This window comes from Odocoileus virginianus, chromosome 7, assembly GCF_023699985.2.
Source record: "Odocoileus virginianus isolate 20LAN1187 ecotype Illinois chromosome 7, Ovbor_1.2, whole genome shotgun sequence".
In the NCBI taxonomy this organism is placed as follows: domain Eukaryota; kingdom Metazoa; phylum Chordata; class Mammalia; order Artiodactyla; family Cervidae; genus Odocoileus; species Odocoileus virginianus.
Genome location: NC_069680.1, coordinates 46010649 through 46036444, shown reverse-complemented (window position 1 = coordinate 46036444; position 25796 = coordinate 46010649). Strand labels below are relative to the sequence as shown.

Sequence of the window (25796 nt, the reverse complement as noted above, 5' to 3'; positions counted from 1 at the left end):
CGCTATGTCCTGTGCCTTCCCCTGGATGGGTGCCCTTGTTCCATTTCCCACATTTCCAGGTTTCTCGCTTTTCTCCTTCTAGCACTCATACTGACATGGATGGTGGCCCATTTTCCTTCATTTTCTCAAAACACTGCTCGCAGGTATTGCAGCTGTCAGGGGACTCAGAGGGGACTGGAAGCAGCGGTGCTATGGGAGGAGAGCTGGTAAAATGGTGGCAACACACAGCACAAAACTCCTGTCCTGCTTCTTAAATGAACCCCTGCTCTCTCCGTCACCTGAGACTTCTCCCTAGTCTTTGCTTCTCTCCAGAATCCTGGCCTCTGGCCGTCTTGCTGAGCCCTCTCTCAGTTCCCATCAATGCAATATCTCTCCATCTCTGAGCTTCCTCATCCCTTCCTCTGAGATTGCCAATAGTCACCTCAGTTTCTTCTTACATTATCGGGCCAGGCACAGAGTCCCCTTGGTCTAACTCCTCTCTCTTTAGTACCTAAGTCATGTCTGACTCTTGCAACCCCGTGGACTGTAGCCTGCCAGGCTCCTCTGTCCATGGGATTCTATAGGCAAGAATACTGGAGTGGGTTACCATTTCTTTCTCCAGGGGATCTTCCCGACCCAGGAATTGGAACAGAGGTCGCCTGCATTGCCTCTGGGCAAACCCTCGAACCTCTTACTACAATGAAAAGGCCCATAAGAGTGCTTTGTTAAACAAAAGCCGGAGTTTTCAGCTTCCCAACTCCCATCCCTACATCCTCTGGCACTGTATTCATCCAGACTAGCACAGTTGTTCACCAGGACCATCATAGTAGCTTTTTACCTGGCCTGAGTGATGTTATCCTTGGTTCTCTCCAATGCATGCTTTATACTAAATCTAGAGTGATCTTCCAAAAACACTGATGTGCTCACACGGTTGTTCTGTTTATAATACACCAGTGGTTGCCATATTTAAGATGGATAATCAACAAGGACCTACTGTATAGCACAGGGAACTCTGTTCAGTGTTACGTGGCAGCTGGATGAGGGAGGAGTTTGGAGGAGAATGGATACACGTAGATGTATGACTGAGTCTCTTTGCTGTCTACCTGAAGCTATCACAACATTGTTAATTGACTTTACTCCAATATAAAATAAAAAGATTAAAAAAATAAATCATTGGTGTTCCATTTGCTTCAGACAGCATTCCAAATCTTCCACATGCTCAGTCCCTGCCTGAGTCCAATGCCCTCCCCACCCTCACCTCTCATTTTCTCCATCCACTGGTTTTCCTTCAGTTCTTGCAGTTCAAATATTTGTGGTTATCTCTAGTGGCCAGACTTTAGTAATGCTTTTTTCTTCATCAGTTCTGCTCTCCTTCCTCCTTTCACCTGGTACCTCCCACTCCTCCTTTGAGTATTTGCTTATAGAGAAATTTCCTGGCCTTCAGTTACACCTTCCTCTGCCTTTGTTGTAGAGGACAAATGTCATAGCATTGTTTGTCTAAAGTCTGCTCTCCCTTCTACAGTGTGAGGTATGTAAAGGCAGGAGCCATGATTGTGTTATTCATACTCCATTGCCAACTCATGACACAATATCAGGCACAGGTATTCAATGAATAATTGTAAATTCAATTGAGCATCTAAAAGGATCTAAAAAACAGCATCTAAAAATGGTGCCATGGCCTCTGGTGATAATGAAAAAACTCCAGTAACTCCGAAGCAGACTCATCCCTTTTAAGGAAATCAACAACACTGCATTAGGCTCTTACACAGGTGCCAAGATTCTGCCATTTCAAAGGGAAAAAGAAAAAAAAAAGTGCATCCAAAGCTGCCCAGCTGGTGCTTACAGAAACACTGCAGAACAATGCTCTGCAAAGTTTCTTTCTTCACCCAGGAGAGAGTCCTTTTCAAACCACATTTCCAGAATTATACAGTTGCATGAGAAATGCCTCAGCTCCTGCTGATGAAGTGATTTCTGCAGAAAACTGACTGCCTTCCAAGAGGAAGGAAGGGCCCCGGAGATGTCTCTGAAAAAGATGAAAGGATTTCTAAAATAGCAGCTTAATGTTGTATCACATATGGGATTTTCAAATTCACAGCTGGTTGGAAAACCATTTCCGCCTTCAAGTCACTGACTTACTGCCTTTGTGGCTGGAAGCACCCAGAGCTTTTATTTATCTCCTGGTCACCCAGGGGGTCTCTCTGCCTTTTTCCTACCCTGGTCCCTCTTTCCTGTTGAGTATGTCCAGTTGTGTGATATTAGCACTTGACTAAGTGTTCACACTAGAACAGAAACTCCACGGAGGTTGTACCACATTTGTGCTTTGTCCCTTTGATCCTGCGTATGGCTGTATTTTAATATGTTGTTGTTGTTCAGTTCAGTCATGTCCAACTCTTTGCAATCCCATGGACTACAGCATGCCCGGCTTCCCTGTTCTTCACTATCTCCCAGAGCTTGCTCAAACTCATGTCCATTGAATTGGTGGTGTCATCCAGCCATCTCATTCTTAGTCGTCCCCTTCTCCTCCTGCCTTTACTCTTTCCCAGCATCAGGGTCTTTTCTAATGAGTCAGCTCTTTGCATCTGGTGGGCAAAGTATTGGAGCTTCAGCTTAAGCATCAGTCCTTCCAGTCAAAAAAGCATCCTGAAGAGAATCCCTCATGGATATAAAAGAGAATATTGATACCAATCTAAACCCTCAACTTAAATGCACTCACTCATGCCTTATGCACAGTTCAGTTCCTATTGCTACCTAACAAACTGCTCCAAAACATACTGGCTCAAAACAACTACCATTTTTATTTTGCTCACAGACTCTTTGGGTCAAGAATTCAGACAGCTCCAAAGGGAATGGCTGGTTACTACCCTGTGATTTCTGGGACCTCAGTTGGAAAGACTCAAAAGTTGGGGATGACTCAACAGATGGGAACAGTTGATGGGGAAAAAAAAAAAAGCACAACCTAAAAGTTGAGAATTATGTTTTATTCAGTGGACATACTGAGGATGTAAGCCCAGGATACAGCCTCTCAGATAGCTCTGAGGGACTGTTCTGAAGAGGTAAGGGAGGAACCAGGATATATAGGAGTTTTTGCAAAAAAACCCATGTAGCTGGAACATTGTAAGATTACTGTTAGTTAAAGAAAAAACAGACATTTAAAGTTAATAAATTTAGTGTTTTTCCACTATTTACAATATCCAGGACATGGAAGCAACCTAGATGTCTGTTGACAGATGAATGGATAAAGAAATTGTGGTATATGCGGTGGAATATTACACAGTCATAAATAGAGTGAATTTGAGTCAGTTCTGGTGAAGTGGATGAACCTAGAGCCTGCTATACAGAGTGAAATAAGTTAGAAAGATGCATGAGACAAGTGCTCAGGGCTCTTGCACTGGGAATACCCAGAGGGATGGGATGGGGAGGAAGGCGGGAGGGGGGATCAGGATGGGGAATACATGTAAATCCATAGCTGATTCATGTCAATGTATGGCAAAAACCACTACAATATTGTAAAGTAATTAACCTCCAACTACTAAAAAGTAAATGGAAAAAAATAAGTTAGAAAGAGAAAAGCAAATATTATATATTAATGCATATATATGGAATCTAGAAAAATGGTACTATTTTGGTACAAAAATGGTACAATCTATTTGCAGGGCAGGAATAGAGACTCAGACATAGAGAACAGACTTATGGACACAGTGGGGGCAGGGGAATGAAAGAGTAACACTGAAATATATATATTACCATATGTAAAATAGATAGCTAATGGGAAGTTGCTGCATAACACAGGGAGCTCAACCTGGTATCCTGTGACAACCTAGAGAGTGGGATATAGGAGGGAGGTTCAAGAGGGAGAGAACATATGTACACCTATGACTGATTCATATTGATGTACGGCAGAAACCAGCACAACATTGTAAAACAATTATCCTCCAATTAAAAATAAGTAAATTTTGAAAAAATTTAGTGCTTTCCTATGTATGGGGAGATGCAACAGTTTCTAGGCGCACTGAAATCATCCCTTAGCTATCTAGGGCCAGTATCCTGCTTATCTCCATCCTGACTCCCCACAGAATACACAGTCAGGGGTGGCTGTAGTGACTGATGACTTGATGACCACAACATTGTTTGTTTACTGGAAGAGACATTCTTCATCCACTTGGTATAATCACCTGCAGGTCCCTCACTCACATGTCTGGTGCCTGGGCTGATATGACTTCAAGGTCAGTACTAACGACCAGAGCACCTACTTGTGGCCTCTCCATGGGGCTTGAGCTTCTTCACAGAGTGGCAGCCTCAGGATAGTTGGACTTCTTACATGGCTGTGAATTTCCAGTGAGTGAGGTACAATCTGCATCGCTTTTAATAACTTATTTATTTATATTAAGTCTGAATTGTAGAAAGGAATGCGAGACAGGAGAGATTTTTGCAGTCATCTTTGAAAGATTCAGTCTGGCACATTCCTCCAGGCTTTCCCTGATGATGGATGGGTAACAAATTTCCAGGGTATTGGAAGGAAGGACCTGGAGACAAGGTCATCTCATGTTAATTCTGAACCTTTCTTGGGATTGTTTTTTCTTTTCAAGAAGAGATAAATGTTTTTTTTTTCCTAACCCATGTCTTTTTAAAACAATTGTTTTCAATGATAGTTGACTTACAATGTTGTGCCAATCTCTGCAGTACAGTAAAGTGACTCATATACATGTAGACAATCTATTTTAAAATATCCTTTTCCATTATAGTTTGTCACGGGATATTGAATATAGTTCCTCGTTCTTTACAGTAGGACCTTGTTGTTTATCCATCCTATATATCATAACTTACATCTGCTAATCCCAAATTCCCAGTCCTTCCCTCCCCATCCTTTTCCCCCTTGGCAAACAGGAGTCTCTTTGAAGAGATCCATCTTTATCTTCTTAATCAGGATTGATTTTTGGCTTAGGAAATGATTTTTTTTAGAAACAAATAGATAGGCAAGATGAGACCAACATTTCCCACCTCTGTTATTTATCAAGCCATTAATAAGTGTTTGTCATGGAAGAAAGGACTTAAAGTTTGAAAAAAGGTTAAAAATGATTTTGCTTTTAGAAATTAATGCACATGATATAAATACTGAGAAGCCCTTCCATAAAAAACCTTTTACATTTCAATTTGGACACCTATTAGGTGGTCAACAAAGTGGTTAATTTTGGGGGACCAGAGTCTGGTCCTTGGTGCTTCACTGACCATCTCATGACCCTGGGGAAGTTAATTCCCTTCTTTGAATCTCAACTTACTCCATTTATAAAATGAAGAAGTTAAATTAGATGATATTGAAGGTCTGGTGGTCTCGAGGGGCAGATATCAGTTCCCCAAGCCACCCCCAAGTCGACTCACAACAGTGTGTTTCCATGCACACCAAATTTCAAGATAATCCCCTTTCCAGGTTGCTGACCCAAAGAAATGACAATTCAGAAAACCTAGCACACATGTGTGTGTTCTAAGTCGCTTCAGTCATGTCCAACTCTTTGCGACCCTATGGGCTGCAGCCTGCCAGGCTCCTTTGTGCATGGGAATCTCCAGGCAAGAATACTGGAGTGGGTTGCCATGCACTCCTCCAGAGGATCTTCCCAACTGAGGGATAGAATCCGCGTCTGTTATATCTCCTGCATTGGCAGGCGGGTTCTTTACCACCACTGCCACCTGGGGAAGCCCCTGAGAAAACCTAGGGCCGATGCCGAAGGTCCACTTGCTCTTAACCTGCTGGGCCGGCCTGGCCCCTTCAGCCTCATGGGGCTGTGGTGAGCTTTGAGGGGTAGTGTGGAGCAAAGATGCTGCATATGCTATGTAATTCATCTTTGTAAAAACATTTATCATTATAAGTATCATTGAAAGTCATCATTGTAAATAACATTTATCATAACAGCTCAGAGGTGAGATCAAAGTCCAACCTGACTCGGTTTTTAGATTGATTGAATTGAGGAGGGGTGGATGATACATAGGGCTTCCCAGGTGGCCCTAGTGGTAAACAACCCGCCTGCCAGTGCAGGAGACATAAGAGATGCAGGTTCGATCCCTGGGTCAGGAAGATCCCCTGGAGAAGGGCAGGGCAACCCACTCCAGTATTCTTGCCTGGTAAATCCCATGGCCAGAGGAGCCTAGTGGGCTACAGTCCATAGCATTGCACAGAGTCAGACACAACTGAAGCAACTTAGCACACACGCATAGATGATACATACCGCTGACTACTTGAACTTGTAAACCATTTGTCAGGAGGAAAATTTTAGACAAGCAGGTTAGGATTCACAGTTTGGTAGAAGGGCTAACAGACGGGGTGGTGAAATCAGTTGAGCAAACAGAAGTTTGCATAAAGCCTTTGCGACATTGGGAGGAGTGGTCTCTTGGTGGAAGAACCAATCAGAAGCTATGGTTGTGGCTGCTCTCTCCATGACCCTTGAGAAACCCTTACCCTATGTCCCCACTATAGGCCATTGAGGGATTTGTGTTGGGGAGTGATATGTACCAGTCAGCCTAGACTGCATGACCCATGAGCTGTAACAGCAGCCAACATTTATTAAGTGCTAAATAAATGCCAGGCCCCGAGCTAATGTTCTTACAAACTCATTGCATTTAGTCTTCCCAACAACGCTCTGAGTTGGGTCCTATTATTATTCCCATTTTGTGGATGAGGAAAGTGAAGTTCCAGAAGGCCACATCCTTTAGCAGAATTCAAACCCAGGTTTTCTAATTCCACAGGCATGTCCTAAACACTGCTTTGACCCTTGACATCAGAGTTTCCACTGTTTGCTCCTTGAAGTGGGGAAAATGCCTTTTGAGCATCCACAAGGAGGGTAGCACCAAGTACATAGTCTTCAATAAGTCTTCAGTAGCCCTGCAGGGAGGGTGTTATTATTTCCACTTTACAGGTAAGACTGAGTGTGGAGATTCAACATGGACAAAGTGACACAGCGGGAAATGGAAGATTTACACCTGATCTGTCCGGCTCTTCATCCTTCTCTGCTCCTGCCCCTCCCTGAGCTGTCCCAGATCCACTGACAGAAATGATTGCTCCCTTCTTGGGATTCTGTGATGATTCTCTCTCCAACTACACTCCGCCACACGCTCTGACATCAGTGTATAGAGATCCCATCTCTCCCAGGTGGAGAGCTCTCATCTCTGCTATCTGTGCCCTGAGGCCAAAGGAGAACATGGTCCTGAGCTGGATTGCAGAGAAGCTTGGTGGTAGAGTCCTTGGGCAGAGCTTTGGGAGCTCAGACTAGCAGGAAGGATCCTGAGATCTTACAGGCAGGGGATGGTTAGTTGGAACAAAGATCCCATTAATGGAGGGCAGAGAGGGTAGAGCCAGTGCTTTGGGGATTAAAGGCCTGGACAAGGATTTAGGGTGGAGTGGGGAGGTCATCGACAGGGTAAGAGAGATAAGAGGCTCTGAGAGCTGATGCCAACCAACAGGCCAGTCTCCAGGGCTTTATGTACACACATCCCCCCACGGTCCTTGTTGGGAATGCCCTTTAAAAATGCCAAAGAGAGCATCGCATCACTCCGCTATCACTCCTTGGTCCACACGGTGCTTCATCAGCGCCTGGCAGTCCCTTGTTTAGAGGCATCAGGCACATCGGGCAGAGGCAGAAGGGGCCAGGGAGCTGGTGAGGGCTTCCTGTCACATGCCTCAGTACTGGGCAAGCTGTACCGAGAAGCCAGGGGGTACCAAACGCTCTTGCAAACTGTCTGGGGCCAGTACTGGTGCAACCGCAGGCCTTGCTGCCAGCTGACATGGCCATCAGCACTCCTGGAAATCTTGAAAAGAGGAAGAGTGGTTCCATAAAGGCTGAGTCACCAGGGGAGCCCAGGCAGGGCTCTGCCAGCACTGTGAAATGATGGGACAGGTTCCCCCTCGCCGCCCCCCACCTTCAGCTCCTCCGGCAGCTGGATTGGATGGGTGATGTTTTCTATTTAGGGTTTTGGGAGACCTGAGGTTCTGCAAAGAGGCCTGGGGGGAACTACCAGATAGAAGCCAGGTGGTCTGAAGCCTGAGTCCCTCACCCCATGTTGCACAAAGCTGGTCCTCTGATTTCTGTTCTTGATGCTTGGTTACAAGCGTCTCTCCCCCTGCCTGTGTTGCCCAGCACTCTGCCTCCCTCCCCGGCCTCTGCTGAAGAGCAAATGTGCACATACACGTGCACAAGCTACGAAGAAAGTCCACTTAATTCCGTATTGTACATTCACAATGATGCATTCATAATTCAGACTACGGAAGTGGGTGAGGAGGTGGCCTGAACTTAGCTGCTCTGTCTATGTGGGGCCTTTCTCCAGCCCACGGAGGTGTCCCAAGCAAACTGCAGAGAACGGCTCCCTCATCACTTCTCACCACCCTTCTCTGCTCCTACCCTGAACCCTGGCTCCTCCTGCAGTCCACTCCCCTAGACGGGGAAGTCTCCAAGCCTTGAATACGGAAGGGGGCCCTGTGATGAGTCATTCTTCCTGGGAGTGGAAGAGGGAGGGACGAATGTCAAGGTGGTTGGGGCCTGGGGTAGGGTGTAGGGGTGTAAGGGGGATCCACCTGCCTTTTCTTGCTTTCTGACACACCCTGGAGAGTGAAGCTGAAAATCTGATGTGAAAAGGTAGTTTACCCTCATGAGATGATTCCCAGAGCTCTGGGGGCCTTACTTGCTGTATACACCATTCATCTCCTTTGTGGTCTTGGGTACAAAGCCGGGGATGCTGTGACTATGTTCCCTACTAGGTGGTCTCTGAGTTCTGACCCAGTGTGTGAGGTTTCTGGTTCTGTGGGCTCTGATGTCCCTGACAACCAGGTTGCCATACTGGCCACAGTAAGGAGGCAAGAAAGAAGCAGGCCTTCAACAAATCAACCCATAGTGATGCAGAAAGGACTTTGGCATGGTCCCCAGGCATTTGAACAGAGGAACTCAGAAGCAACAAAACCCTCCCCTGGGAGTCAGAGCTCCCTGCTGTCCGAGATCTGGTCTAACATCCACTCTACATGCCCATACCTGCTGTGCTGAGTAGGATTCCAGGTGCAAGACTTAGGGGTGGGGTGCTTTCTGCTTATCAACACAGGCTGACAAGCAGTGTATGTATGTGTGCTGGGGGTGAGGGTGGGAGGGATAATGGCTCCTTTTCCAGAGCCCTCTCTGGCTTTTGGGTGGGGTAGAAGGACCACCTTGCTGGCCCAGAGAATAGCTGGTTGTCTTTCCCCTACTGGTGAGTCCTTAAAAACTGGGATTAATGAGAACAAAATCATAGGTGGTTCTGGAGGAGATTCTCAAGGTAAAAGGATGCTGAGTCAGGGTGGACTCTTCAGCTCTTATCCATCTCACTCTCACAGAATAAAGCCCATGTTTCCAGCTTTCAAGGGATGGAGCTGACTCAGATGGTGTGGGATCCAAGTTCCTTAGAGACAAAGCTTGGTGATTTCCTGGGATCAGGCTTTGCTCATAGGTGGTGAGACTATGGGGGTGTCACACAGAAGCTGTTCTACCTTCCTCACCAAAGCTAGTGTCCCAGCATCTACCACTGCATGCCCCGTCCTGGTTGTGTGAGGGTATGGTGGCCATATCAATACTAGAAAAGTCTGGGAAGAAAACGCTAGGTAGATTTTCTAAGCTGGTTACCAGCTGGGCCTTTCTGTCTAGATTGCTGTCCACTTGAGAGCCCTAGGGCAAATGCTGCTGTGTCCTGAGACCTCCAGTCCTGACCCTCTGGGTGGATCTCAGGCCTTTCTGCATCAGGTAAGTCTTCCAGCTCTTTTGATGCTTGGTAGGTGATATAAACACCTCCCAGTGACTCTTAGAAGCTGCTTCCTCTTGTCTGCATTGATAGCGTCACTAGCCAGAACCAGCCTGGGATCCATGAGTCATGTCACATTTAGTTCAGTCAAGAGAGTGGCCTGGTTGTAAAACTCCACACTTAAGGAGCCAAGAGCACCCAAAGAGACCATCAAGAAGGCAGTGTTAACTCTGATGGTGCTGGTTTGCGGCGGGAACAGCCCAGCCATTTGTGATATGTGCGTCTCTGAGCTGTTTGGGTGACAAATGCTCCCAGTGTCACTCCCTCCAGTCACCAGTGTCCCAGCCTAGGGTGAAGCAGGGCATGAGTGGAGCCATGACTGCACTACTGGGCTCTGCCAGTCTATGGAGCCCCGGGATGGAATCCCAGGGAGGACCATGTTCTGTGCTTGACCAGGGGCAGTCAAGGGGCAAGAACATGGCTTCAGGGGTGCAGCGCTGCTGCTTACTAGCTGGTGACCCAGCTCTGGGCCCCAGGGTACAAGGGGGGCCCTGGTGTTCTGTGACCTCAGCGCTCCTCCCCTTGAGAAAGCTCTTGGATTCTGCCCTCAGGAATGGGAACTGGCCTATTTTGCCCAAATGTACTGTTTTCCAAACAAAATAGACCCTAGTTACTAATTACCTAACCTACATTTCCTGTGATTGCAACGGTGGGGGAGGGGGCAGAGCTAAGATTTCTAAGGGAGTGTTGGAAAGAAGGGAACAGATAGATAGTACTCAGAGGTGAGGCTGAAGGCTCACAACAATTGGGCAGAATCCTGAAATTCTGGTTGATGTCATTCTTCAGAAAAAGCTCTGTTTTAGAAGAGCCCCTTAGTCTTCAAACACAAATAAGAACTATCCTATTTTTTTTATAGTTACAAAAATTAAGATTAGTTTATTATCTATCGCATTATATGATTATGTTATTTATGATATGTTACTATTCTGTTAATATTATATATATTCTATATACATATGTCACTATATGATATTAATATATCATACACAGTGACTATTATATAATGTATACAAAATAATTATTATGTATAATTCATATAATACACATGTGTGTGTCAGTTGCTCAGTCGTGTCCAACTCTTTGCAACCCCACTGCCAGCCTCCTCTGTCCCTGGGATTCTCCAGGCAAGAATACTGGACTGAGTAGTCATTCCCTTCTCCAGGGGATCTTCCCAACCCAGGGATTGAACCCAGGTCACCTGCATTGCAGGCAGAATAGCACACATAACTAAAACACTACAGACACGATGATTTAGAAAGATAAAATCTCCTGGAATTCTATGGCTGTCTCCTAGCTGTTCCCAACCAAGTTAACAGTTTGGTTTATATTCTTATGTGTATTTTCAATGTAAAACCAAAAATAACTCTATGCTGCTGCTGCTGCTAAGTCGCTCAGTCGTGTCTGACTCTTCGCGACCCCATGGACTGCAGCCTACCAGGCTCCTCCATCCATGGGATTTTCCAGGCAAGACTGCTGGAGTGGGTTGCCATTGCCTTCTCCGATAACTCTATGACTTTTATGGAAATTGGATGACACTGAACATGCTGCTCTGAAGGTTGTTTTTCATACTTAACCTATTTTGGATATCTATCCATGTAGCATGTGTCAATTTGTTTCATTTAACAGGAAGAGGTCTTCTTAAAGCATTGGGGAATTTAAAAAAAAAAGAGTTTTTGAATTATAGAAAGTTCTTTTTTTCCAGTTTCAATATTGTTTCTGCTGTATTTAAGAAATGGAGACTATCCAAAATTAGTTTTTAAATGCTTCAGATATAGTTGAAAAAACCATCACAGGAATGATAGTTGGATTGGTGTAGGAAATCAGTGAATAAGTGGAAGATGCACTTCCGTGGGCTTCCCTATTCTGACCATTACTTATCGTTTTGTTTTTGTCCATTTTTGCCTTCAACTGGACTGTTGGACAATGGAAAACTGTCTGTGGTATGCAGAATAGTGGCTTCCAAAGATGTCCACATCTGAACCCATGGACTCTTGAATGTGTTACCTCACCTGGCCAGTGGGTCTTTGCATATGTGATTAATTAGGGATGTTGAGATGAGGTAGATTATCCTGGGTTATCTAGGTGGGCCTGAGGTAACCACAGGCGCTCTCATAGTGAAAGAAGCAGCAGGAAGGTCAGAGCGCTACACTGGTGGCTATGATGATGAAGGAGGGAACCTTGAGCCAAGGGACACGGGCAGCCTCCAGGTGCTTAACAAGACAAAGAAATGGATTCTCCTCCAGAGCCTCTGGAAGGAAGGCAGCCCTGTTGACACCTCAGTTTCAGCTGAGCAAGATGCACTTCACACATTGGAGCCCCAGAACTGTTAAGTTGATAAGTCCACGTTGTTTTAAGCCCCTGGGTCTGTGGTAGTTTGTTACAGCAGCAATAGGAAATGAGTACACCTCCATTCATCTGTTCATCTGCATGCTGAGATGACATTTGGTCCTCTCTTGGAGCCAACCACAAAGGCTGTGACCGAAATCGTGACACTGAAGCTCCAATACTTTGGCCTCACCTGATGTGAGGAGCCAACTCATTGGAAAAGACCCTGATGCTGGGAAAGATTGAGGGCAAGAGGAGAAGGGGGCGGCAGAGGATGAGATGGTTACATAGCATCACCAACTCAATGGACATGAGTTTCAGCAAACTCTAGGAGATAGTGAAGGACAGGGAAGCCTGGTGTGCTGCAGTTCCCATGTGGTCACAAGGAACTGGACACGACTTAGTGACTGAACAACACCACCAAAATCATGACCCATCTGTGATCCCAGATGACCAGAAACCAACCAGAATTGGCTTGTGGGAAGCATTTTAGGTTATTAAAATGAAAAGAAGTATGACAGGGGAGAGCCCACTGGTCTCCAAGAGGATGCTCAGGATCTCCTGGCTTAAAGGCCACCAGAGAGACGAGGGTACTTCATATTCTGGCTCCATTTAGTGGCTGGATCATGAGGCTCTGTGAGGTTACTTCCCAAGGTCACAGAGTGGGCTAGGGCTTGAGCAGATCTGAGATGGTCTCCTCCTCCTGGGTTCTGTGATGGTTCCCCAGCTCCCTAAAGGGAACCCCAGCTTTGGGCACCACTGAGGCGTGGCAGAGGGAGGGGTGGGCCTACATTTGCCCGTGCAGCCAGGCCCACCCCTCACCCACCCCAGCTGGCAGCCCAAAGGGTTTCCTGCCTGGGGAGGAGCCATGGTACCCAATCCTAGTTCCAGGTGATTAGGAACTCACCCGGGCAGCCTCCCTGGCTGGTCAGAACTTGTATTTGGCTGGAATTTCCCAATGCTTTCACGCAAGAGGCCAAAGAAGAGGGCTGGGCAGTTGTGACCAGCACAGAGACCTACCCCTTTTCCTCTGACCACGGGAGCCTCAGATGTGACAGTCGAAAGGGAAAAGTGGGTCACTTGGTACCAACTGGGGGACTTACTCTAGGTCTTCAGATTTCTCTCTTGGACCTGAAGGTGACTGAAGGCTCTTAGCACCTCAGAGGTCAGAGCTGACAGACCCGCACATGAACAAGGGCAGTTGTGTAACCCATTTTCATCTCTCCCTTTAATTTACTACATCACTCTGAGTCGTGATGAGAAGGACTCCAGCGGGGCTGGGCATGCTCTCAAAAGAGCCAGATCCAGTCATGAAAGCTGAGACAGAAGCCACATGGATTGGGCACCACCTGTCCAGGCACTTTACAGATGCTATTGCTAGGGTTAGGTCCCTGCGCTGGCCACCCTGCTCCCCTCAGCGTTCTAGCAGGTGTGGTAAACCCTAGGCCAAATGCAGTTCAGACTGGCTGCTCTGTCAGTTCCCTCCCAAGTTCAGGCTCCTCTGTACAGTTGAAGAGCATGCTGAGACCTTGTCTGATTGCCAGCTGCCACCACACTGGACTCTCCTTCCTCTTAGGCAGCTGGTCCACATTTAGACTCCCTGGCAGTGAGGTGTGGCCATGAGTGGTAGACTGCAGGCCTCCGGAGCCCCCAGGGAATGGCTTGCTGCCCAGGGGCAGGGAGTGCCATCAGCAGTTTCCGGCTGTCAGCTCCTTCATGGCTAGCCTCAGCTGCAGAGAGCTGCTGTCTGCTCTCACACCCTTCCCAGGGCGCCTGCCTGCCTGACGCCTGACAGGAAGGCTGGCCATTTTGGCCGACTGAGGACAACTCTGAGGGGCAGCATTGGCTCCATGACTTTGTCAGGACTGGGTTTTACCTCAACAGACCTCACCCTTTGCCCTATGCGGCTTACTCTTTTCCTTTCACAGGCATTGATTCCCAATAGCCGTTGTGAACCCCACAGCTTCACGTGGGCAGAGTGGAGGTCAGAGGAGAGGTTAGGGTGAGGGATGGAGCAACCCTGGAAGGGGGCCCTGAGTGTGATGAATGCCCCCTGAGCAGGATCAAGCGGTTCTGGGGCTCACCCCTGCTTATCTGCCAGTTTCTTGTTTCTAATCTAGCGTGGTTTTCCTTTTTATCTTATTATAGTTTGCTAGAAGTTTATTGATTTTATAAAGCTCAAATCTCCTTTTGAGTTTATGCCTCAGTGATGCTGCTTTTATATTTTAAAATTGAACTATTTATTGATACTTTTTTCTTTATTCCCTGTTGTCTCCTTTCCCGAAATTTTTTTATTGAATTCATTACTTTTATCTTGTAGGCGTCCCTGATCTCTCAGCAGGTAAAACATTTTCCTGCCAATGCAGGAGACTTAGGAGACGTGGGTTCAATCCCTGGGTCAGGAAGATTCCCCAGAGGAGGAAATGACAATCCACTCCAGTATTCTTGCTTCGAGTATCCCACGGATCGAGGAGCTTGATGGGCTACAGTCCACAGGGTCACAAAGGGTCAGATATGGTTGAGCAACTAAGCATGCACAATTTTATCTTTTAGTAAGTAAAATATTTAGAGCTATAAATTTCCTCACAAATATTCTTTGTCTATATCCCATGAGATCAAATATATAGTTTGTTGTCACTGTCATGGATTTCCAAGTAGTCCTTATTATAGACTTTATTTCCTCCTTGACCCAGAGAAAACTGTAATCTGTACTATATTTTGAAATTCTAAGGATATCTGTCACTTTTTTGGAAGACAAAAAGAGAAGCAAAAAAATCATTTAAGGTTATACAGCAATTGAGTGTCAGACTTAGGGCTAGAACTCAGATTGACTGACTCCGACTCCTTGTCCAAACAGGGAGAACAAGTTTTATCCATTTCTATCAGAACAGTTCAAGCTTGGGAGTTTCTGGGAAGCCTAACTAGTTGAGGGAGCATATGTAATGGGAAATAGTGATATTTAGAGCCAGAGAGACATGAACTCAAATTCTTAATGCCTGTGTGACCTTGGGCAAGCTTCCAGACCTGAGTTTCCATTTCTTATCTTTAGCATGGGGATAATAACATCAATTTTATGCTGTTGTAAAGATTAAATGAAACGTGAAGTGGTGCACCTCATACATCTTAGATGATCAATAAACATCCATTTCTGCTCCTTCAATTTATATTCTATAGATACTTAGGATACTGGATGTTTTGTTTAGTCAGCGATTCGTGTCCAACTCTCTTGTGAACCTATGGACTGTAGTCTGCCAGGCTCCTCTATCCACGGGATTCTCCAGGCAAGAATACTGGAGCGGGCTGCCATTTCCTTTTCCAGGGGATCTTCTCGACCCAGGGATCAGACCCATGTCTTCTGCACTGGAAGGTGGATTCTTTACCACTGAGCCACCGAGGAAGACATGGGGTACTGGATAACTGGTTTAAAAAATTAAACAAAGGGTTTTTTCTCTTATTACAAAGTGTTCATTGCAAGGAAATTTTTTAAGAAGCACGACAAAGCAAAAAAAGGTAAAATCATGTATAATCCCAGTGGTAATTACATTAACTGTGATAAAATTTTTCAGAACATACATGCACATATACACACACATTCATATACCTTCACACTCACTCACATACACACCCTCAAAATCTGGGTGATACCACAGAGCTGCTCTACAACCATCTCTTTCCCCTTCCATAGTTAACCCACAAAGGCACCACTGCTCACTGGTTTTGTTTCATTTGGTGAATGAGCCCTTGGTCACTGGCGGTGGGCAGGCTAAGGCTCTGTGTGGGAGCGAAAGGCTGCCTAGACTGATGGGAACACGATAGTAGGTTTGGGGGGTGGCGTTTCTGAAGGTGCTTCCCCGACAGCCAGGCTGATGGTGGGGTCTGTGAGTCAGGGCAAAAGGTAACAAATTATAGACAAGACTACCCATGAGGGTTTCTGGTTCATTCCACTAATTATGATGAGTGTTTCACCTGCCCAGTCAAGTCAACAAGTCAGGTAGGATTTTATCTGAGCTGACTGACCCTGCTTGCTCTGTGCTGGATGAGGACACAGGAGATGTCTCTGTTCTCAAGTGGCTAATGTGCTAATCAGCAAGTCTGAAAATATTAAGAGCCACCGAGCAATGAAGACAGGTGGGATGGGTGTGAAAAAGAGAGAGAGAGGCCTTCCAGCTAGCTGTTTTCTTTGTGGGGGGGAGGGGTGGTGATGGTGGAGTTCAGCACAAGGTTTGGCAGGGGAGGAGAGAAAATCCTAGTCTGTGGAGGTTTAGAGGGCAGGAGGTCTGAGCTGGACTGGGGCTGAGGGAGGAGTTGATTTGAAGGCAGGAAGAGGACCTCAGAAGCAATGGGCTGATCAGTGATGCCATTGTGCAGCGTGTGCACGGGACACAGGAAAGGAGCGATCTTCTTGGAAGATGGTACTGGGGAATATGCAAAATAAAAGTGGAACACAGGCTAGGCTTTGGAGTGAGGAGGTGGTCAGATAAGCATGGTAAGAAGAGAATTTGCTAAAGATTAATAGTGGAGACCTTATGATAAATGGGGGAAGAGTAAGTCTCTAGTCAGAGAAGCTAGTCAGCTATCAAGGGTCTAAACCAAGGAGGGGTCTGTGGGAATGGAGTAGAAAGAAGGGTCAAATCAGAGAAACAGTATAAAGATGAGGCTTGCAGACATGAGGTTAAAGAGAATGAAAAGTCAAAATGAGACCAACATTTATGAGCCAAGCTAATCAGGAGAATAAGATTGCCAGTGACAGCAGTAAGGAAGGCATACTGAAGGTCTTATAAGCAGAGGTGACCTACATGCAGGTGGAAACAGCACAAGATTATGCTCCTTGAGAAACCCTACTGAAATAATTCTATGCTTTTTCTATTGCAATTTGTGTGTGTGTCTGTGCACATAGAAAAAGTCAAGTTGGGATGCTGAAAAAAATCTACCAATTTAATTCAGTGGTGACTAATGCTTCTATGGTGCATATATCTGAGTTGTAAAATTTATATGGCGTGAAAACTTTGAGTTGTACAATTATCATGAAAATCCTAGAGAGATTTTCTTGCTATGATACACATTAATGCTTTGCAAGGTAAGTACTCAGAACCACATTTGCTTATGTTTGTAAAGAATAAGCATATGTGTATGGAACTGAAGATCAGCCTCCAGCTGAGATATAATAGGCATGCAATACACAAATGGTAAAGTAACACATAAATAAGCTCGTGTAAGTCATCTATAGGAAACAATGCATTTAAAAGTTTTATGCACTGAATGGGGTAAAGAAATAACCAAGAGGCAGGGCATGTATAGGCTGAGCTGAAATGGAAGAGGCCAGTTACTACCATAAACTTTTATAATTTGGGGGCAAAATATAGCTACAAAAGTCTTAAAATATAAATGTCCAAGATTAAAAGGAGGGGAAGAAGAGAAATCATCAGTAATGGGAAATGAGGAAGAAATGCAGAAATAAAAAGCAAGATTAGGTGACTCATGTGGGTCATGAACTGTCTAGCGGATATTAATGCCCATATGAATTAAACAGACATTCCTTAAGCCCTACTCATGGTGAGGAGCCAAAACTGATTCCACTTCTTAAAGCCCAGAATTTCTATATCTATGAAAACGGGATAGAAAAACTTAACTCATAAACCCCAACCTGTGCCACTATAAGGGAGGGGCCCAAACATACACAAGTGGGAGAGGAGCCCTAATCTGAGGAGGTCACATACAAAGTGGTCTAGAAACCTATAGGGTCTTTGTTGACAACAATATGAAATTGCTCTACTAGGACACTTGCATTTCTCAGGGCCCAAAATTAAAAGCAAAATTATAAGTGACATGACACAAGGAAATAAATTACTATGAGAGCCAGCAGATGAACAAATACAAGAATCAGTATTTCAAGAACTGGGGAGAGTAAAAAAATAATCTAAAATAGACTATCAAACAAGTACACTGAAAATTATCTTTTAAAAAAACCACAGGAAAGGAAGAACAGTATGAAATAAGAGCAGGTGGATTTGAAAAGGAACTGAAAGAATTTCTAGAAATAAAAAATAAAGCTATTGAAATACACCATGGTTAAACAGGATTTAATGATTGAGATGGTCCAATATATGTTTAGTAGGACAGATCAGAGAGAAGAGGGAAGCGCAGTGTTCAAAGAGGAAATGGCTGAAGAATTTTCTAAAACTGAAAGACAGAAATTCCTAGTTTCAAGAACCATAACAAATCCTAAAAGAGATTTAAAAAAATACAATATACATATTGTCTGTGATGTTTTGCAGTTTAACAAGAAAAAAAAATCTTAAAAAGTGGCCAGAGTAAAAGAGATTATCTACCAAGGAATGACAATTATACTGACAACTAACTTCCCATCAACACCACCAATACTTAAAATGGACAACCAAGAAGGTCCTACTGTATAGCAAAGAGAACTCTGACCAACAATATGTATCAACCTAATTGGGAAAACATTTGAAGAACAATAGACACGTGTATAACTAAATCACTTTGTTGTACAACAGAAACTAACACAACATTGTTAGTTAAAGGTGGGGCTATTGGTAAAGAACCGGCCTGCCAATGCAGAAAACGTAAAAGATGTGAGTTCAATCCCTGGGTCAGGAAGATTCCCTTGAGGAGGGCATGACAACCCACTCCAGTATTCTTGCTTGGAGAATCCCATAGACAGAGGAACCTGGCAGGCTACAGGTCACAGGGTCGCAAAGAGTTGGATACAATCGAAGTGACTTAGCACACATGCACACAGTAGAAAAAGTTAAAAACAAACGACTACTCTCTTAAAAAAAACAATGAAATGCAAAGATAATGGATTATACATTAAAAGTCCTAAGGGAACTATCACAAGTCCTTAAGTATCACTAAGTCCTTAAATATCACAACAGAAATGCATGCTTGATGAACTTATCTTTCACGAATAGAGGTGAAATAAAGTCACTTTCAGACAAATGGAAAAAGAACTTACTAATTTAAAACAGCTTCTAGCAGATATTTTGGAGGAAAAAAACTGATCCCAGAACTGGGTGTGAAGAACATTAAAAGAAGGAATGGTGTGCAAATAAACTGTAACTATGTGGTTAAATCTAAACAACTATATAAAATAATGTTATGGGCTGTATTTAAAAATTTTTAATTCATATTATAAAAGACAGAAGTCAGGATACAACTAAATCTCTACAATACATGAGCTATAACAAAAAGGTAATGGTAATAATATCAAACATATAAGGCTTATTATAGGTTAGGCAAGATATAAGTACTTATTTATTCATATATGCTAACTACATTTTATATGAGTGTATATATATATATATATATATATATATATATATTATGTATAAGCATATATCTATATGAGTAACCCTAGTGGCTCAGCAGTAAAGAATCTGCCTGCTAATGCAGGAAACGTGGGTTCAATCCCTGGATGAGGAAGATGCCCTGAAGAAGAAAACTGTAACCCACTCCAGAATTTCTGCCTGGGAAATCCCATGGACAGAGGAGCCCAGCAGGCTGCAGTCCATGGGGTTGCAAAGAGTCAGACATGCCTTAGTGACTAAACAACAATATACATCTAATACATATATTTACAATAATATATACACATACATTAAGTATATACACACGTACATAGTTCTACAGAGGTTTATTTAACAACTCTATGAATTATGTGTTATCAGAAGCAGTGGTTATAAGAGGTAATCCCACTGGAACCAAGGTTCCTCTGGTGTCACATTACATTGCTTACTATATGCCAGGGACTGTGTAAGTGCTTTACACATACTAATTCATTTATTTCTCCCCAGAATTGTGTCATTGAGATAGGGTTATTTTCATTTCACAAATTATTATCATTTGATAATTAAGGCATGAACAGATTAAACTGCCCAAGGAAACACAAGTATTAAACAGTAAACTCAAACTCAGGCAGTTTCAAAGCTCAATTTTTAACCACTCACCAGGCCCTCTGGGTGAACTGATCTTGTACCCTCCCCTGTGAAAACTCATCTCAGTCTTCCACCCAGCTAGCTATTTTCTCTCATCTATTATCCATGACATTCTCTCCTACATTCTTAGAATCTCCTCTCTTTGTTCATTAATCAAGGAAAATGTGGTAAGGGAAAAACATGGCCAAACTAATGGTTTTGGTAGGGGGTAATAGATCTGAAGTTGTTGATTGATGGCCAATGAAATGTCATACTTAGTTTATTTCTAGGTGACCTCCATGGTACTATAATGTTCATTTGGTGGAATATTTGTGTGATCATCCAGTCATTGCCTGTATGTTGTTTCATACCGAAAAATAATGTTAGAGGTTAGCAGCATTTGGTGTCAATAACACACATCTTTTGAAGGAGTATGTATTAATTTTCCAAAGCACCAGTTTAAAAGACAGTGTAACAGAGTAGTTTGCATTTATATTTTAAACTTTTAATTCACTGCCTAATGTTCAAAAAAATGAATTGAAGTCTAGTTGATTATATAACTTTAATATTTGAAAAAATTTATCCAGAAATTAACAACATAATACAATACACATTTGTACAAAAAAGAGGGGCGGTTAAAAACTTCTGATCATACAGACAAAAATATGATTAATTAAACAAAGATTAAAAAAAGACAGAACATTTTGTAAATACTGATAAATAGTGTGCAATGCTTTAATTTACTGTGGCAGATACAAAAATCAAGAATTCATGAACAGATTATATAAAAAGAAAGCAACTACATGAATTTTCTAGCTGTTTAAATTAACGAAATATAACAGTAGTGGTTCTTTTAAAAAATGAGGTATTAATTACACTGTAAACCAAAACCAGAGCATAAATAAATAAAGGCAATGTGCAATTTAGTGATAAATGATTATAAATTTCAACAACAGACAACAGAAATTTTCCAGTTATTTATGGACTCTGTGATTTAAAAATTTGGCTTGCTTGTATACTTCTTATTTAAAAATGACATAGCTATTGATATACAAGCACATCATAGACATGCAGACCAAGCCAACACAATTTTCCCATCTCTACCAAATAGAAGTTTTGTTTACATTTTACTTCGAACACTTAAATCTGGTTTCTTATACATGATTCTTTTGTGCTTATTAGTTAGCAGTAACCTACATTAAACACCTTACTTTCTAGTTCAAGCAGTGAAAGAGAGAAGCAGTTTTATTTGCACATGGATTAAAAACAGAGCAAACAAAACAAAACCAACATGCCCTTAAATCTCTTAGGTGTTCCAAGAATTTTAAGAAGAAAAAACCTTTAAATAGTATGTCCAAGTGGAAAAGTGGAATCACTTCTGTCTCAAACAGAATAGTAAATGAACTAACTCCTTTCCTCCAAGATTCACAAGTTGGCTTTGGAAATACAGAACAAGCTGATTAGTTCCTCCACCCTAGAAGAATTCTGCTGGTGGGGGTGTAGGAATCATAGCAATAAGATAGTAGTGTGACTTGGAAATCGGGAAAGTATTATTTGCATGTGAACCATGTGCTGGTACTAAATGCTGGCGTCATTATTATTGCAAATACACCTTCAGAGTTTTCTGAAGGAAAGCTATCAAAGTATAATACAGAAGTCGATTTGGAAATACTGCAATGTGCTAATAAAACTGCTTCATTTGCTGTAAATTAAAACCATTTACTGTCTGACTTAAAATGCAGTTTCTTTTTACATGCTACTTTATTAAGAAACTCCAAAAAGGGTACTTTTGAATTCACTATATTCAAAATCCAGTGAAAAACAAACATTTGGGCCAAAATGTTGAACCTTATCTTTACATCAAGCTATGTCACTGAGGGACTTTCACTTCACTTCATGTCATTTTGACACAAATGTTATCGTATTCACTTTTGTCAAATATCTTATCCTACTTGTTTTCAAAAATTAGTGTTTCAGAACAACAGGTGATCAAAAAATACTATAAATAAGTCTTGTATGTCAATCAAAGTGTATATAAAAACAGTTCTCTCTTTTTGTGCTTGTAATTGACTTAATTTATCAGTGACTACTCAGATCTATTTCCTTTCTAATATTCTGACCCTTAAGAAGAAAGGATTATACAAACATTACAGAGTACTCAAAGTAACTAGTTTACTGTGCGTGTGCATGCAGACTGACGATACTTAAAAGAATATAACCTTGAGTCCAATTAGTCTGAAAATAGTTACACTCTTGTACAATCATCTTTATTGATTTGTAAAAGCTGTACACACATCTAAAACCCTGAATTTACTTTGTAAAAATAAATCTTTAGCAATAAATGGCACTATCAAAATCCCATTATTCTCAGGCTATTATGTAGTTATTTACATGCTGATTTTCAGGAACGGCTGAAAAGAATCTTTAGAGGACCAAAGCCAGTATATCAAAAAACCCCTGTAAATTGCATTTGCAATTATACTGTTGTTTACCCGCTATATGAAAATATGGCTACATGCCCTACATTAATGATAATGTAGCTATCCATGTTGCTACCGTGCGCAAGCAGCACACAATTTGCCACTGGGCTCCACCGACCCTGTCATCGCTGCATTCTTTACTGCGTGATGCTTCCCCAGTGGAACACCTGTGACACACCACTTATGGAGGATGATAAAGTGCTATAAAAAGAGGGACTGGACCCACCTGTCTCTGCCACCTGGTCTTTTTCTCACTCAAACAGTGTTGTGTTTTTAGAAAACCATGCCTCTACTGAACACACTTCATATTTGATTTTTTTTTTTTAAAGTCAGTCTTTTAAAGTTGGTGAGCTTTTTCAAGGTATTTTGAGACAGAAAACATGGAAAGGTTAAAGGCACGATAAGAGGGAAGTGAATGCTACATATAAATGTATTTCAAGTCTTCTTGGTTACTCAAGTCCAAAACCTTCTGAATTTGAAATTCCAATGATCAATTTCTGTTTCAGGTCCTTTTTGCTCTTGTAGGGGGGAAGGCAAAGTTGATTGAAGCAGGTGTGGGCCACAGGCAACCTAGGGGAAACATTTTCTTCAAAGATATCAAGTCTTAAAACACACACAGAATGACTGCTAAGCAACTTTCAAAGTACCTGAACACACACACTCAAATCTGTTTTACTAGACTGAGATGACTCATCCATTCCTTTACTGAACAAATACTTCTGGAGTACCTGTCGTGTATGAGGCACCATTCCACATCCTTTGGCTGGATTTACCGACAAGACAATGGCCCTGCTCTCACAAAACTTGCATTCTAGAAGCATTATTTTTAGAGTCAGACAAATCAACCTGAATACCATCTCCCTCACTTTCTGGCTGTGCGATCTCGTTCAAGTGGCTTCATGTCTCCAAATCTCAATTGCCTCATCACATAAGGCAAACTATCTGAATGGGTGGAAAGACCCAGTAGAATAGTAGGTAAAATAACTATTATTTTACCCTTGACTGTCAAAAAAATCATAAGAACATTTCTGAGACACTTGATACCCACATTTCTCCTGTTGCTGCCCTCAAGGTACATGCACCCTTCATCTTCTGAATCTTTCTGATCAGATTTCCCAACCCTCTACCTGATGACACTTTTATCTATATCCAAGATTCCAGCAGAATTCTTAGACCCTTTCCTTCAGTTTTTATGAACTCCACAGAATCAGAACAGCTGTCGGTGGTAGCAGTGATAAAGGAAAGGACAGATTTCAGTTCTAATTGATGAAAGGAAGAACTGACAGAGCTCAGGGAATATATAGGGCAGGAGTAAAAACTATTTATCATCAAAGTAGTATCTACTCAAATCAGCTTTAGAAATTACAACGAGATTGGGAAAAGAAGTAAGTAGATCAACATTACCCCACCAACACTCTAGAAAATAATTTAAAGCCATCATCAGCATCCCTTTCATATGCAAAGAGCACTAGATAAAGAAAAAAAAAAAAAAAAAGGACAAGCACTAGAGGAATTCCAGTACAACAGGACTTCTGGGACTAATTATAATAATAGCCAAAAAACTCACCTGGCATCTTAAATAAAAACTTTTAAGTAAAAATGAAGGTCAGACAATCTAAATACCATGAAAAGCAAGCTAGATTCTGGAAGTGATGATAAAGTAATTGACTTAGCAAAGTAAAAAGTTGATGGAAAGGAATTATTATCAGTTAGTATTGGTATGTCTCAAACTTAATAAAGAACCTTAAGCCATAGTCTATCTTATTTCAAAGCCATGTTTACTTCTAGCACTTTTTCTAAGAAAACAACTTCATATTGAAAGAATCTTCTAATTCCAAGCATACTATTATTAGCAAAACCTATAGATTAAAAAAAATGAATGACAATCTGGAAACTTACCAGTTAGTAGAAGTTTCATTCTTCGAGATTTTAAAGTTTAAATCAGCCATTCCTCCTACAGGAACTCTGTCGCTTCCTGTAGTAAAATGTAACAACTTCTTTTGAAGATCAAGAGGAAATCCAAGCACAACATCCCAAAAGTATCTAGAGGACACCAAAGGAAATTTATATAAAATGTATATAAAATGACAAAAATCCTGCAGATGAGAATAAAATAATATAAAGTAACAACACAAAACAATTCCCTTAGAGGTACAGACTACTCTCAAACTGAAATGGAGGAATGACAGGCTTCTATATATAAATTAGAGTTCTGACTAACATCATTATAAAAATAGTCCAACAACGGAGAGTACATAAGACATTTTTCTTCTATATAATTTTCCGTATTTTTCAACACAGTGCTATTAAAAGGCTTTTTATAAGCATGGCATCTCTGCAATTCTAGGACCAAAGCCATTTTTTAAAATAAGTCAACTCTCTGGACTTCTGTAGAAGCTTACTTTATCACTTTCTCCCAAGGGGACTGTGAAGTGATTTCATATTGAATATTCTCACATTACTTTCAAGAGATAAAAGAAGGCAGTGTGGGCTGTACAAGATTTCTGGTGACTTAACTTGATTCAAAGATTGTAAGTTACACAAATAAACAAATCACATTCTCTTTCATTCCCTCTTCAGCAGCCTCACTCTCAGAAGTATAAACAGCTCACCGGATAGTCAAGTCAGTTTTCGCGTAACCATCATACTGTGTACTTCTCTGTAGGGCATGCATATCCAATTCAGGACTTCCGCAGACTAGAATTTCAACCTCTTCTGGACGAAGCAGCTGCCAATAATTATTTATCAAAAATGATAAGAAAAAGTAATGATCAAAAAAAGTGAAACTGGAACTGTTTCCACTGAATCAAGCAACAAAAATCATGACCTTCTTATAGTAAATCAAACCATTTTTTAAGGAAAAATATTCTCCGTTTATATTTTTCCTACTGGGATATTTTTGCTTCTGAAAGTTTATAAATCTTGTCCAACTCTTAGATTCCCCCTCTTGCAAATAACAGCAATTAGCTAGAAAAATAAGTAGATGACTAGGCATAAATCCAAATTACAGCTCTTCCCCAAAACCCAGCTTGAAACTCTTTCAGCTACTCTAGCATCTACTGACATGGCTGGATCCAACATCCACGAAGCCTCCTGTGCACAATGTGGCGTTTGAGTAGTAGGTTAGTCTGTTTTGTGTTGTTCACTTGTTTTTTCACCTACACAGCTTGTCTCCCACCTAAAGAGATTAGAATTTTAAAATGAACACTTGCTACACTATTTATTTTCCTTCCTTTCACCCCTAGAACTACAGTGCATCGCAGACAAAACTTAA

At 42.2% G+C, this 25796-nt stretch overlaps 1 protein-coding gene across 2 annotated transcripts in view; it reads right to left on the bottom strand.

Moving 5' to 3' along the window:
• Window positions 1–20590: 20590 nt before the first annotated feature.
• HECTD2 (HECT domain E3 ubiquitin protein ligase 2) overlaps window positions 20591–25796 on the bottom strand; it is a 73494-nt gene continuing 68288 nt past the window's right edge. For both annotated transcript variants that reach the window (XM_070470640.1, XM_070470641.1), the window contains 3 exons: window positions 25135–25250; window positions 24422–24565; window positions 20591–23092 (listed from right to left, as the gene is read on the bottom strand). In XM_070470640.1, coding sequence (XP_070326741.1) covers window positions 22972–23092; window positions 24422–24565; window positions 25135–25250 — 381 coding nt within the window. In that variant the 3' untranslated portion in view covers window positions 20591–22971. The remainder of the gene's footprint in view (window positions 23093–24421; window positions 24566–25134; window positions 25251–25796) is intronic.